At 47.1% G+C, this 15,401-nt stretch overlaps 2 protein-coding genes across 2 annotated transcripts in view; both read right to left on the minus strand.

Annotated features, from left to right (window-relative positions):
* Window positions 1-21: 21 nt before the first annotated feature.
* xdh (xanthine dehydrogenase) lies at window positions 22-10,455 on the minus strand. The gene is made up of 35 exons (XM_062380288.1): window positions 10,258-10,455; window positions 9,678-9,735; window positions 8,483-8,579; window positions 8,219-8,327; window positions 7,645-7,771; window positions 7,508-7,569; window positions 7,333-7,422; window positions 7,155-7,235; window positions 6,721-6,862; window positions 6,444-6,536; window positions 6,140-6,291; window positions 5,917-6,010; window positions 5,363-5,472; window positions 5,070-5,254; window positions 4,830-4,992; window positions 4,596-4,685; window positions 4,312-4,481; window positions 4,108-4,234; window positions 3,903-4,022; window positions 3,694-3,790; window positions 3,489-3,613; window positions 3,279-3,412; window positions 3,121-3,208; window positions 2,889-2,975; window positions 2,614-2,805; window positions 2,376-2,521; window positions 2,132-2,213; window positions 1,962-2,057; window positions 1,611-1,814; window positions 1,443-1,495; window positions 1,246-1,360; window positions 1,001-1,066; window positions 744-932; window positions 500-667; window positions 22-371 (listed from the first exon to the last, which is right to left on the minus strand). Exons 1-35 carry the CDS (start codon window positions 10,381-10,383, stop codon window positions 318-320), a joined length of 4,092 nt encoding a protein of 1,363 aa, XP_062236272.1. The 5' UTR covers window positions 10,384-10,455; the 3' UTR covers window positions 22-317.
* Window positions 10,456-13,385: 2,930 nt separating this feature from the next.
* The window catches only part of dnajc27 (DnaJ (Hsp40) homolog, subfamily C, member 27), a 3,106-nt gene continuing 1,090 nt past the window's right edge, over window positions 13,386-15,401 (minus strand). Inside the window, exons 2-7 of the mRNA XM_062380347.1 lie at window positions 14,713-14,795; window positions 14,471-14,540; window positions 14,187-14,351; window positions 13,985-14,107; window positions 13,732-13,892; window positions 13,386-13,654 (exon numbers count right to left, since the gene is read on the minus strand). Of these exons, the coding sequence (XP_062236331.1) occupies window positions 13,522-13,654; window positions 13,732-13,892; window positions 13,985-14,107; window positions 14,187-14,351; window positions 14,471-14,540; window positions 14,713-14,795 (735 nt within the window). The 3' untranslated portion in view covers window positions 13,386-13,521. The remainder of the gene's footprint in view (window positions 13,655-13,731; window positions 13,893-13,984; window positions 14,108-14,186; window positions 14,352-14,470; window positions 14,541-14,712; window positions 14,796-15,401) is intronic.

The following is a 15,401-nucleotide window of genomic DNA, read 5'->3' on the forward strand; positions in this document are numbered from 1 at the left end:
ACAAGTCAACGGCTTCTGAGGTCGAGATTTAAATTCACTTTAATTATCAACACAATCATTATCATTGTTATATATGTGGAGGACAACTAAACAGATTCAATTATAAAAAGAGATAATAATTAAGATTCTTAAGCGGACGAAAATGAGATGAGATTAAGATTCTTAATAAACAGAGGAAAAGTTCATGTTTTATTCTGTATTTGATTTTAAAATCACTTGATCTGATATTACAGGACGTGTTTTACAGGTTAGGATTGTTTCCCTGAGACGATTCATCTCATCAACTGTTGTTGTAGATCTTCTTCTGCTGGAGCGTCTCAGACTTGGACGGACCAGGGGGTGAAGGTTCCTCCTTCAGCAGGAGGACCACACTGCAACAGACATTATATATACAGACTCATTTTATATATACTGTTTATAAATAGATTGATATATCTCCCTATAAATTAGGTGTATATATATATATGTGTGTACTAGGGATGTAAACAGGTTTCCGTACCAGTGTGGTGAAGCGGTCGCTGCAGGCGTTGCGGATCCTCTCGGCGGAGGCGGGGCTGTCCAGCCTGAACGGCCCGCTGAGGCCTGACTCCGCCCGGGCGGCACTGATGCCGTCTTTGATGGCGTAGAAAACCGTTGACGCCAGGAAAAGAGGAGGCTCGCCCACGGCCTGGAAAGACGTGACAGCTGTTTATCATTTCCTCTTTTTGTGATAAACAGCGGTGATGTGTCGGCGGCGGCGTTACCTTGGAGGCAAAGATGGCTTTGTCGTTCGGTGCGTCCCGGAGCAGCGAGACGGTGAAGTCCGTGGGAATGTCGCCGAAGGCTGGGATCTTATAGGACCCGGGCCCTCGGGTGAGGAGGACGCCCCCTGGGGAATAACGGAGCTCCTCCAGCGTGAAGAGACCGAGACCCTGAACAAACCCCCCCTCCACCTGGACACACACGGTTTCAGCTACAGGAAGTCAAACCACAATGTTTTCCATGTTGACCTTTGACCCACCTGTCCGATGTCGATAGCGGGGTTGAGACTGTGACCAACGTCCATCACGATGGTGGTGCTCAGGTTCTACAAGACAAAGGTATCACAACATCTGACTCTCAGGGTCTAACTGCTTCTTACATACACATTTACAAAACAATGTATAGATATATATCTATATCTATATCTATATCTCTATATCTAGATCTAGATCTAGATCTAGATCTATGTTATCTTCTGTGTTCGGTGGGTTGGGTGGGACGGACCTTGTGAGCTCCGGTGAGACAGTCGATCTCCACCTCGGAACACGCGACTCCGTAGCTGTAGTAGTTGAACGCTCGGCCGGAGTTTGTGTCAAAGTCGTAACCGAGGTCTGGAGTCCTGACAGGAAACAGTGATTTATTAACTTATTGATTATTGATGAACGGATGAAAGGAGCCAGTGACTCACTGACTGAACTCACTTGTAAAATCCGTTGGTGCTGAGGCTGACTCGGTCGAAATATGCAGCTTTTACCTGGAACCGACAGAAATACAGAGTTTGAATATTCAACCTGAAAATAGACAAAGTTTAGAGGCACTCTAAAAAGAACCCAACACTCAGATGGGTTTCACTAAATCTAAATACTCACCCAGTCCTCCCATGAGCCTTCGGGGCTCTTGCTCTTGTACGGCTCCAGACGCCTCACGATGATGTCACAGGCGTTCTGCACCGCGGCTCCGTTGAGGTCGGAGGAGGCGGAGGCGGCGGTGGGGCTGGTGTTGGGGACCGTGTTGGTGCTGGTCTCTGAGATGTGGATCTTTGAACAGGAGATACCCAGAACCCGGCTGGCGACCTGGAAACACAAGTCAAATAAAAAACATGAATATGACAATGGACTGAGTCGACCGGCTGCAGCTCTGTTGATGGCCACAAGATTTATAATGAATAGGTCAATTAAAGAGCATCGAAGGCAACATGGAGGATTGATCGGTTCTGTTACCTGCACCATCTTGGTGTGGAGACCCTGTCCCATCTCCGTCCCACCGTGGGTCAACAGCACCGAGCCGTCGGTGTAGACGTGAACCAGAGCTCCAGCCTGAAAACATCTCGTTTCAAACCACAAGTTCTACACAAACGGTTCAACAGAGTGCGAGTCGGTGTGGATCAGACCTGGTTGAGGAAAACCGCCGTGAAGCTGATACCGAAAGTGGTGGGGATGATGGAGAGGCCTCGTTTGGTCCATCGGTTCTGTCTGAAGGAACAAAAACACCATCAGAGAGAGGACACAAACACCAAACCAACACACCAACAAAAACTCTTTATCTGCTTCAACCCACCAGATTCACTTCATTTGAATCGGGTTGAAGTGTTTACACGTCTCAACTCTCTCTACCTTCTGCTCCAGTGGGTTTACCTGTTGTAGCGGTCGACTGCCACTCGGCGTTGCTGGTAGTCCGACCGCGACAGGCACTCGTCCCAGCAGCGGTCCAGAGAGCAGCTGTCCAGGACCTGGTTGCAGGCTGTCGCCTCCCCCTCCACGTACAGGTTCAACCGACGCACCTGGATGATGAAAACAGAGCCTCTGGTTGGATGTAGTCTTCCCAGCAGAGCTCCTGTTGGTCATCAGGTCTGACTTGAACTCATCCACTCACCTCCTCGGCCGGCCGCCCCACCGTCTGAGCCACGTCCGTCATCCAGCACTCAGCGACCATCATGCCCTGCGGCCCTCCGAAGCCTCTGAACGCGGTGTTGGACGGCAGGTTGGTGCGGCAGCAGAAGCCTCGGCCGCGAATGTTGACCACGCTGTACGAGTTCTCCATGTGGAACAGGGCTCGCTCCAAGACCTCCACGAACACACGGTAACATTAGCACATCATCAGCGTAAAGTGTGAGACGGTGAAGCTCTGCGGTTAGAGACAATACTCACGGACAGAGACAGGTCCAGGGAGTTTCCTGCGTTGCTGTAGTACGACACATCCAGAGCCACGACCTTCCCACTGTTGAGAAAACCCACCTGGAGCCAGAGAAGAAGAATCATCAGAACCACCGAAGACTCGAGACGCGTCCACAGGAACCGTCTCCAGCAGAGGGAGGAAAGTTCTGGATGCTACTTATTTGATCCATTTACAGTCTCTCTCCAGCAGGGGGCGTCGTCCTACCTTGTACTTCCCATAGAAGGGGTGTCTCCCTCCGGTGATCAACATGTCCTCGTCTCTGTCCAGCATGCACCTCACCGGCCTCTTCAGCCTGAAACACAGGAAACGTCTCACACTCCTGAAGGTTCTCGCTCGAAAAGACAAGTGATCGATGGACGTACTTGTTTGCCGCCACGGCGACCACGGTGGACAACACGGTGGTCCTGCTCTCCTTCCCACCGAAGCCGCCGCCCATTCTCTTCACCCGCACCACCACCCGGTTAGCGGGGACGCCCAACGCCTTCGCCACCAGAGACTGAGACGGACACAGACCGACTTTTAATACGATGTCAATGTTGTGTTTGCGATGTTGAGCGTGGTCGAGCGGTCACCTGCGTCTTGGTCGGCGCCTGAGTGGAAACGAAGAGCTCCATCTCACCGTCTTCTCCTCGAGGGACCGCCAGCGTGACGTTGGTCTCCAGGTAGAAGTGTTCCTGCCCCCCCATGTGGATCTCACCTGATAAGCAGCCAATCAATGCCCAGGGTTATTGATCAGCTGGGATCGGGGGGGTCTCACACACACAGAAACAGTCTTACCTTCAAGGATGTGGTCGGCCTGTTTAAACCCCGCCTCTAAATCTCCCTTCTGGATGCTTCTGATTGGCTCATAGAAGGACTGGGCGGCGATGGCCTCCTGTCAAACAAACCAACCGAACCGGCTTCAGTGATTGGTTCTGAGCAGCGACTTCACGTCATGTGTTTAAACCTGAACAGGGGGCGTGGTCAGCGTGGCGTGGGCCTCTCACCTGGATGGTGACGATTGGCTGCAGCTCTTCATACTCCACCTTCACCGCCTTGGCAGCTCGCTGAGCACGGAGCTGCGTGTCGGCGACCACGGCTCCGATCACGTGACCCACACATGTCACCTGCAGGGGGGGGGGGGGGGCGGACGTTATTCACCTGAACGCGACAGAGTCGCCTGATTGGCTGAGCAGATCAACAGGAACACACCTGCTGGTCGGCGAGGACGGTCTCATCGTACACAACGGGTCCGGAGACGTTGCACCCGGGGACGTCCTCAGCCAACACGCAGCAGACCACGCCCGGCAAAGACTCGGCTGCTGATGTATCTATAGAGCTAGCACACACACACACCTGGTTAGACAGGTGTGTGTGTGTGTGTGGTACACGAGTGTGAGATGGTTACACACTCACATGATGCGAGCGTGAGCCTTGCTGCTGGTGATGAGTGACAGGTAGAGCTCGTTCTCGTAGAGCGGCACGTCGTCGCAGTACACCGCCTCGCCTGTCGCCTGCTTCATGGCCGACAGGTGCATCATGGGACGGCCCACCGCATCGTCCTGGCTCTGCCCCTCTGGCACCGCCTGGAGGACAAATGTGGAATTACACTCCTAGATGCTAAAACTGTAAGTTACTGTTTTTGTTAAATGTTTAAATAAATGTTTTGTCTGTGTACGTTTGACTGGACGTTATTGTACCTGGTAGATCTGAACACTAGATGGCGTCACTGGGTGATAAATCTCGGTGGCGCTCAGACAGTCCGATCGAACCTCGTCCACATTCACACCCTGACCAATAAAAACAGATTCATTCACTTTAACTCCAGACTGAAGCCAAGAGACGTCAGCGACTCTTTAATAAATAATAATATTTTTATATAATATCTTATATTTCCAGAGGAAACCAGATAAAGACAGATCAAGAAGTCCGACCTGCTGCCGGAGCTTCTGCAGCACCGTCAGGTAGAACTTGTAGAAGAGGCTGAGGGTCAGAGTTCGCCGGTACGTCACCATGCCGCCCGGCGCAGAGGGGTCGAGGGTCATCTCCTCAGCCAATGAGGAGCAGGCCACCTGAAGAAGCTCCTCCTCCCAGCACCTGGATGACATATCAGAGAGTTAGCTCCTCCCTCCGTCTGCTCCGTTAACGCTCGCTCTCGGGTTCGGGTCTGTTACCGTCCCACAAGTCTGTTTGCCGTCTTGACAGCCAGCACCGTGGTCGCCGCCATGCCGCCATAGCTCAGCTTCAGGTCCTGGACAACGTGAGTTCCCGGCGTGAAGGTGACGCTCATCGCAGCCGTCACAACGCTGATGTCATCCTCACGGCGAGGCGACTGTTTGAAGGCCGAGACGAACTGAGTCTGAGGCGGGAAAACAAACATGATGTCAGAGGGACAGACACAGTGTCTGTGGTGGTGGTGACAGACACAGTGTCTGTGGTGGTGGTGACAGACAGGTGAGTCACCCACCCTCTGACTGTACGGGATCTCTACGGAGACCAGGACCTCCTGTGGTCGCACAATCGTCCTCCTGTAACCCGTGAAGAAACCGTCGTCCATCTGAACCACGCGGCTGCCATCTGACAACACACAGGGTCAAAGGTCAAGGCCTGGTTTACATATCACAGACATTCACATGTCTGTGATATTTCAATGTTAATAAATAACAGAAACATGTGACAGAGTTACAAGCTTCAATGTTTGACTGAAAATTATCAGTGACCCTGAACACATCTTGATTCACACAAACAGTGACTCAGCAAAACTGTGGATTAAAGGTTACTGTCCTGAACAAACAGGTGTGTGTCTGTGTGAGTGTGAGTGTGTGTGAGTGTGAGTGTGTGTGAGTGAGAGTGAGTGTGAATCTTTTACCCTTGTCCATGAGTGTGAGTTTGAGTGTGTGTGAGTGTGAGTGTGTGTGAGTGTGTGTGAGTGTGAGTGTTTTACCCTTGTCCATGAGTGTGAGTTTGAGTGTGTGTGAGTGTGTGTGAGTGTGTGTGTAAGTGTGAGGTTGAGTGTGTTACCCTTGTCCATGAGTGTGAGTTTGCAGCCTGCTACCATGAACACAGGGTTGAGGTCAGATATGGGACTTGCAGTCATGATGTTTCCTCCGACAGCCTGAAAACAACAACACAATGTGAAATCACAACTGAAGGGACAGCTGTCAGACTTTGGGACAAGGGGATTTGAACCTGTGACCCTGTGGGGGCCTTGCTCAGCAGATGGTGTCCAGGTTGTGCGACTCACCGCCACATTGCGTATTTGCTTTCCAGCAAACCAGCGTAGCTGCTCCAGGACGGCGAGGAAGACTTCGGTCTGATGGGGAGGAAGAGTCTCCACTGCCTGCCTCAGTACCGCCCCCATGTGGCTAAGTGTGCATGATGCACCGAACACGACACCTGAACACACACACACACACACACACACACACTTTCTTATTGACTGCAGCAGCTTATTGTGAAGTTGTGGACGTGAATGGACTCGGTTAAGTGGCTGAAACATTGTGAGTGTGTGTTGTTGTTGTGTAGCAGAAGTGTGATGTTGAACTCACCATCATCAGTGTGAGTCACTGAGTTCAGCTCAGAGACGAAGGATGGACACAAGATGACTGGATACAGCAAGTTCTTAAACTTCACCTCAATACCTGCACACAGAGACACACACACACACACACGCACACGCAAACACACACACACATACACACACACACACACACACACACACACACACACATACATACACACGCACAAACACATACAGAAATACTCAGTAACACACACAGGATAATGATTAATCAAACAAAGATGGATGATGGATGATGGACTGACCCACTTCAGTGTTCCCCGTCACGACCTTGGCTAATGGACTCTTCCACTTCAGAAGCAGAAACTCTTGGAGGTCGACCGGCTGCAGCCAGGTCACCCGGCTGCCATGGAAACACAGCGAGCGAGGCTGAGCCTTGGTGAGAGACTGGAGGAAGGAACATGTCAAAATAAAAGAGAGACTGGAGGAAGGAACATTTCAAAATAAAAGAGAGACTGGAGGAAGGAACATTTCAAATTAAAAGAGAGACTGGAGGATGGAACATGTCAAAATAAAAGAGAGACTGGAGGAAGGAACATTTCAAATTAAAAGAGAGACTGGAGGATGGAACATGTCAAAATAAAAGAGAGACTGGAGGAAGGAACATTTCAAATTAAAAGAGAGACTGGAGGATGGAACATGTCAAAATAAAAGCATCTGCAGTGGCTGTTTCTTTTACCATGAGTTCAGGAGGGAAGATGATTTCCTGTGTTGGATCCAAAGGTGCAAAGTCTGAAGTATTAAAAAGAGGCGTGGCTTCCTGCACAAAAACACAGGTTCCAGTCAGACACCTCGAAACAGCTGTTTTAAAAACTACACTATTACATATTTTATATAAACATAAGTGAAGGACTCACCTCCACGGCCTCCTCTGAGCTGCTCTCTGCTCCGTTCCCATTGGTCATACAGCAGCCGTCCCGCCCTCGGCCGCCGCAGCATCCGCCCTCCTGGAGGAGTCAGCACAGTGTGTTGAAACAAAAGATACACACTTTATGTGTATTCAAAGTGCGTGTGTGTGTACATCTGTCTCACCACTGTCAAGGTCTTGTATCCCTCCAGGATGGGCCTGTAGCCGGTGCATCGGCACAGATTCCCTAAGGAAACCACCGTCACGTTAAACACACGTTGAGCACACGTTAAAATGAATCACAGTTTCAAAGGGTCTCCACCTTGGAAGGCCTCCTCCACCTCGGTCATTCTGGGCGTGGGGTTGTTCCTCAGCAGAGCGTACATGGACATGACGATTCCCGGGGTACAGAACCCGCACTGAGAACCATGAGCCCTCGCTATCCGCTCCTAAACACACGTTCACAATAATTAGTCTTTATTCAAACTTACACAAAAAGACAAACATAAAGTTGGTACCTGCTGAGAGAAGGACCTCAGCTGATTGGACGGAACCACTGTCCGTCTTTTTAACAGGAGGACACTCGACGGTTCAAACACACAACGCTCTTAACTGAGTGAACTGACGTGGTTGTGTTTGGCTTTTTATGATTTGCCTTCAGGGCCACCGTACAAACCTGGTCACACTCTAAAAGCACTAGAAGAAGAAGGTGAACATCCAGCTGCCCTGTTGGGACGGACACGTCTGTCTGAGGACATGCTGGACGTCTGAGACACATGGAATTAATCCAAAGTCTGATTTCACAGAGAACACTTCTTCCCTCTCATCAAACAAATCATCAGCGTCTCAGAGGAGAAGCAAAGGCTTCTGGGAGTTTGGGCGCGGGGGGGCTGTACCTGGACAGGATGTAGTTTCTGGGCCACGCTGCCGATGCCCTCCACGGTTGTCACGGCGACCAGGTGGAGGGAGCACAGGGGGGCGAGACAGGCGTTGACGGCGTAGTGACTGGGGGCGGAGTCAAGGAGCGTCACAGATAATCATTGTGAAATCAATTGGTCATCAGAAATGAAGTGAGAGAACACATGACAGCAGCTGATGGGACGGTTCATCATTAACACAAAGACACCCACACACACACAGACACACACGCACGAGGATACAGCAGCTGATGGGTGTGTGGTTGGTATCGGGACAACATGACGGTGCAGGCTCCACACCCCCCCTCAGCACAGCCCAGCTTTGTTCCTGTTAAACCCACTGAGACAAACAGAGTTACAGTGAATTATTGACAGGGACACATGATGATCTCCAGAGACGAGTGGGAGACACTTTGACCTGGGGGGGGGGTAACATCTATGAGACAGACTGTAAGTGGAGCAGCTCCTTATCAGGACGGACTTTCAGTTGGTTCACGAGTCTTCTTCCACTTCTTTCCATCCATTATCTACTGGGACTCCCAGTTTACCACAGGGGCCCCATAAGGAACCAGAGCTCCTAGAGGAGGCTCCACTGGTCCTTGATGAGTCCCTGGTTCCCTGAGAAGGAACCAGACGTCTCGAGGAGTCACGGGTTCTTCTGTGTTCTTCAAGAGGGTGAGGCTCTTTCAGGAAGTGAGAGACGTCCCCGTTCACAGAGTTCAGGGAGAAACTCGGGAAGTCACTTACAAAGAATTTTAATCTATCGATTGAATCAGTTCAACTCTTTAGGAACTTGATCCTTTCAAAATAAATCTTTGCACCTATACGAGCTGAAAACGAGAGGAAATGAATCAACTGAGGAAAAACAGGTCGAAGGAAGCTTCAATAAAATAAGAAGTGAATTTGTCTTTGTGCTGATGGAAAGTTGTGTAACAGGAAAGATATAAATATACACATCCCTACATGGACATTTGTGACACACGTTTAAAGCTGCTACACAACAACACATGTGATGCCCTGTCAGCACATCTGGGTTTTTACTTCTTCGTTGCAGAGGAAGCAACTTCCTGATTATCCAGGAAAATAAAAGTTCAGTTCAAAGTGTGAAAACAACAGAGTATCGGAGTCACATGACCTGGCTTAGGGTTAGGTCCTTTACACTGCGGCTGCAAATATAATAGAAACAGTTTATTTTTAAATCACTTTGTAAATAAACAGATTCATATCTGAGTGATCTCAAGAGGAAGAAGAGCCACGAGCAGGAACACAGGAAACTGGGGTGTGATGGAAACCATCAGGGGACTGGTTGAGCCCTGAGTGAGGCTGCTGGGGCTGCACGTCACTCATATGTTTGTATTATATATATATATATAATTATATATATATATTTAACACAAACATATATATATATGTTTGTATTATGTTTGTGTGATCGTACGTTTCCTCCTCAGATACGTCAGCAGCGTCATCTCTGGATCTGCGTCCTTCTCCACGATCTGCAGAGCAGCAGGAACACAGAGGTCTGATCACTCTGCTGTTACACAACAGACACACACATCATAACACACACACACATCTAAACAGATACACACGTCTAAACAGATACACACTCATCTAAACACACACACACATCTAAACAGATACACACATCTAAACAGATACACACATCTAAACACACACACACATCTAAACACACATACACATCTAAACACACACACACACATCTAAACAGACACACACATCTACTCGTGTGTTCTAAACTTCGGGAGCAAAGTGAGTTTGAACCTGAAGCTTCAGATTCTCATCAAACTGTTTCAGCTTTTTACTGAATTCTCCAAATTCATCAGATGAAAACACATATAAATATATATATATTTATTTATATGTATATTTATACACAGAAGTATGATTAAATAAATGTTGTGAAGTCACTACTCCTGAATTCGTCCTTAACATAAACGTGTCTTCACAAAACAACAGAGTCACATTTCACATCTGAACCGCTCGACTGGTTTTACCTTCTTTCCGTTAACGAAGAAGAGGAGCGGGTCTGAGGCGGAGCGGCTCTGTGGCCCGGTACCGGGACCGGTCTGTGGCCCGGAGCCGGTCCCGGGACCGGTGGGGGGGTCGCTCATGTTTGTCATCGTTGAAGCAGTGTGGAGCCGGTGCTACGTTCAGGTGCACGGATGTCAGACAGAATTCTCATCCCCGATCAACGTGTCAACTGGTTATCTGACTGAGAGAGGGGGCGGGGCTAACCCGTGATTGACAGCGAGGGGAGGGACCATGTGTTCTGACCTTTAACCCCAGATAAAGTCAATACAAACTCCGGCGTCTAATTATTCAAAGGTTACACTCACACACACACACACACACAACTTTATTTACACAAATCGTCTTTTTCTATGAGAAAGTAGAATTCATAGCTAAGACATTTAGTTTTTATTCAATGATTCACGTCAGCTTGAAATCAAGCTGACTTTTCCTTCTTTTATTTCTTTCTGTACTTTGAAATCAAACAGACTCTCTGTGCAGCTTCCTCCAACACACTTTGACTTTTATTCAGGTTTGAAGAAAGTTCAATTTAAATCTTGGTCGTTTGTTATTACGAGTTATAAAAGTTGTCGATCAGAAGATTATTATTGATTTTATAAATGATTAGATTAAATGATTTTGGTTAAATCCGGTTAAATTAACAATATGTTAGTGTTGTTTATCCTGCTGACAAACAGAAATAACACAACATTAACACAACATCAACACAACATGCCATTATAATGAGTGAAAATTCAAAAGACCGAGAAAAGAGCCCTGAGGAATCCCACAAGAGACAAGTGACATCACCTGTCAATAACAAACTGATCATATGTCAGATTTGGAGTTTCCAGCTGGTTTGCTGCCCCCAAGTGGCAGAAGGAAGAACTTCAGTGTGCGTTGTGTACTTCACGTTAACGCCTTTGAAGATATTGCAATGGTCCTGAAATAATTTTGACTCTCTATTTTTCTATAAATGTTGAAACGCATTTTGACATTTGAACCGACTCGTTTTTAGAACTTGTCTCTTTCCTGTTTCTTCTCTTTCTTCTCAACTCTCAGTTTTAAGTCTTTTCACTTTTCCTTCTTTTATTTCTTTCTGTACTTTGTCATCTAACTTTTTTTACTCCACATGTTGAACCCACTTCTTCACTCTTCATCCCTGTTTGGTCAGAATGTGATTTTATTGGTAATTTTTTGCCTTTAATTCTTCTTGTTTGTAATTAAGTCGAAATTCAAATATCTTGATTCTGAAACTCTCCATCGACATCTGTCCATTCAAATATTATCAATTCAATAATCACTTCATTGTGTCAAGTTCTCAAACCTGAAAAATACAAGAAAACTAATTTATTTAAATAATAAATTTAAATTTTTACGAATTTAAATAATAAATCTCAAGTTAAATTGACAGTAGATTTAATATTTATGGCCGAACTCCAACCGGACACATTGTGCTTGAGTCGTTTACACTTTGACGTGTTTACGTTCGATTCCGTCTTCAACCGCTCTTCAACAGGAAGGTCCCCACAAGGACCATAAGAAAACACAGCAGAGAAGTGATTTCAGTCATTTAATTCCAAAAAAGAATCCGGGAGCACGTGCATGTGCACGTGCACGTACCACAGACTGTAAGACACACTCACAGTCACACACACACACACTCATATCTAAAGTTTGACACAGTTTAATCAAAGTGTGAAATTTGGAGCATGTGACTCATTGTCGTCTAATGTGGATAAATCAAACATCCCTGTGTGTGTGTCACTGTGTGTGTGTGTGTGTGTGTGTCCTCAGAAGGTGAACACACACCATCCAGTCGTCAGATGACTGGTTGTGAATCAGCACTTTCAGTCATGAGGTCAAACTGTGACCAAACATTAATATTTTTAAACAATAATTTGTTTCATTACTTTAGAGTTTAAACTTCACACTAAATAAATAACATGTGATCACGCAGCAACAATAATAAATATAAATAACACGTAACATCCAAACATTACATTTGAATTGTTTCTCTATTTGTTCATTGCTATTTGCTCTGAATTCATTGAACTTGAAAGGCTGATGGGAAATGTAGTCTCCAGGTGAAAAGATCATATTCATGATTTACACAGAGACGATTGTAAAAGTTAATGATTCAATTATAAAAACACAAAAAGAAATCACACAAGCCTTCAGAACGGGTGTAGTGCTCCTGTAACTGTAGATATAAGCATCTATAGATAAGAGATATGAAGACATGTTGTCTGTAAACAATACACAAACACAACTCTTTGTTCCAGGTCAACTTCGTCATGTGACCGCCCAGGTGAGGCTGTGAGGTCACGTGACGCCCTGTGGTCACGTGACACCGTGTGCCCAGATGAGGCTGTGAGGTCACATGGGGCTGTGAGGTCACATGAGGCTGTGAGGTCATGTGACTCTTGGACGTGGCCACGCACTAACCCTGCTCACAGAGATTCTTCAAAGTGACCAATTGATTTTAAAAAGTGTCTTTGAGGAACAAACCGATTCAAACTGATTTCAGGGTCAATTGAGCTTTTTGAGGAAAAGGGAGAAAAGAGAGTTTAATGTTTGTGGAGCAAAAAATTAATTTAAGAACATTTTAAATCAGAAGTTAGTCTCTTATAGGAGGAAACGATGAAGACGAGGGCCGAGTTCTTCATCATTAGATTCAATTCAACTCTAGTATGAATTGTGATCTGAATAATGAGTCGTCTGACGTTTAGAACTAAAAATCTTTTCAACTTTGGTCTTAAAACGTTTTACAGAAAATGTTTTCCAAACTATGAATTGAAAACAAATGTTGAAGATTTTAAGAATGAAAAAAACAAAATTTTGACCATGTGGCACTCCTCCTCCTCCACACACACAGACTCTCACAAACACTCACTCACTCACACACACACTCACACACACTCACACACACACACACTCACACTCACTCACACACACTCACTCACACACACACTCACACACACTCACACACACACACACACACACTCACACACACTCACACACACACACACTCACACTCACACTCACACACACACACACACACTCCACACACACACTCCACACACACACACACACACACACACACACTCACACTCACTCACACACACTCACTCACACACACACACACTCACACTCACACACACACACACACACACACTCCACTCACACACACTCACACTCACACTCACACTCACTCACACACACTCACACACACACACACAGGTCTGTTATTTGATGTTCTTCAGCAGGGACGTGCGGGCGTTCACCACGGCCTTGAAGGCGTCTTCACTTCCGGGGGCCACACACTTGTCGGGATGCAGCAGGACGGCCAGCTTCCTGTACGCCTTGTTCACCTCCTCCCTGGAAACAAGCAGGCAGGAACCAACGTTAGAACCTTCACAGGGACGAGGCCGAGGTCAAAGGTCACTGTGTCTCACCGCGTGGCGCCGGGCTTCACACCCAACATGTCCCATGAGTCTTTGCTGCTTCGGATGCGCCGGATGGTGTCGGCCTGTTCTTTGGTGAAGCCGACGCTGACCTCGGCCACCGGACGCTTCCCGCCATTTTCACACATGTCAGTGATGGACGAGAAGAACGCCTGAGAGGACACACACACAAACACACACTATCATGTTGTGTTGATGTTTGTTGTTAAAAAGCCTCGACAACAACGTGGCGCCGTGTGAGAACCTGAAACATCTCGTTGATTCCTTCGCCGCTTTGTGCCGACGTCTCAAAGTAGTGAAACCCTCTGGACTCCGCCCACAGCCGCCCCTCCCCCTCGTCCACCACGCGTCGCTTCGTCAGGTCCACCTGCACAGTGAGACAAACACAGATTGATCCTCACACTCCCCCCGAGCCGAGGCCTCTGATTGGTCCGTTCGAGTCTGACCTTGTTGGCGCAGACGATGAAGACGATGCTGTCCATGTTGGCCTGGGAGCCCATTTCCTGTTTCATCTCGCCCAGCCAGGAGTCGAGGGCGTCGAAGCTCTCCCGGAGGCCCACGTCGTACACCAGCAGCACGCCCTGACTGTCCTTATAGAACTCGTTACGCACCTGACAGACAACACGCAGGGCACAGAGGACACGTCACTCTCCTGCTGCAGCAGCACCACCTGCTGACAGCGTTCACTCATTACACCCCCCTCTACATTAGGACCGTTTGTGAAACTCACTTCGTAGAAGAACGGATGACCGGCCATGTCGAAGATGTTCACTTTGATCTCCCTGTCCCGGACCTGCACCCTGACAACACAACACACAACCGTTACACACAACACAACACACGTGTAACACAACACAACACGGTCACACACATGTTACATACACGTACACACGTTATACACAATACAACACGCGTAACACAACACAACACGTCACACTACAACATACAGTAATAGATTACTTGTGTACTCACTTGGTTACTCCGTAGTCGATTCCAATCGTGGCCAAATACTTGGGGACGAATCTTTTCTCACAATAACGTTTGATGATGCAGCTCTGGAAGAAAATCATTTCTGTTAAAATATATAATTATATTTAATCTATTTATTATATTTATACACAAACACACAGTTAATAAAAAGAATCAATAAAAAGTAAAATAAGTTGAATTATCAGTTAATTGTTTTTCTGTGAACTCGTAATATAGTAAAGACATTTATCAGAGTCTCAACCCAGATGTTACTGATCCAGATGTTTCTGATCCAGTTGTTACTGAACCAGGTCTTAATGATCCAGATGTTACTGATCCAGATGTGACTGAACCAGATGTTACTGAACCAGATGTTACTGAACCAGTTGTTACTGATCCAGGTCTTTATGATCCAGATGTTACTGAACCAGATGTTACTGAACCTGATGTTACTGATCCAGACGTGACTGAACCAGATGTTTCTGATCCAGTTGTTACTGAACCAGGTCTTAATGATCCAGATGTTACTGAACCTGATGTTACTGATCCAGATGTGACTGAACCAGATGTGTCTGATCCAGTTGTTACTGAACCAGCTCTTAATGATCCAGATGTTACTGAACCAGATGTTACTGAACCTGATGTGACTGAACCAGATGTTACTGAACCAGATGTGTCTGATCCCGTTGTTA

Source organism: Platichthys flesus, chromosome 22 (assembly GCF_949316205.1).
Source record: "Platichthys flesus chromosome 22, fPlaFle2.1, whole genome shotgun sequence".
NCBI classification, from domain to species: Eukaryota; Metazoa; Chordata; class Actinopteri; order Pleuronectiformes; family Pleuronectidae; genus Platichthys; species Platichthys flesus.

Excerpts from the sequence above, each read along its gene's own strand:
- xdh (XM_062380288.1), bottom strand. The coding sequence starts at position 10,383 with ATGACAAACATGAGCGACCCCCCCACCGGTCCCGGGACCGGCTCCGGG. Across the intron at positions 8,328-8,482 it reads CCACACACCCATCAGCTGCT|TCACTACGCCGTCAACGCCT; the intron begins GTATCCTCGTGC and ends CTCCGCCCCCAG. Across the intron at positions 4,993-5,069 it reads GCAAACAGACTTGTGGGACG|GTGCTGGGAGGAGGAGCTTC; the intron begins GTAACAGACCCG and ends TATGTCATCCAG.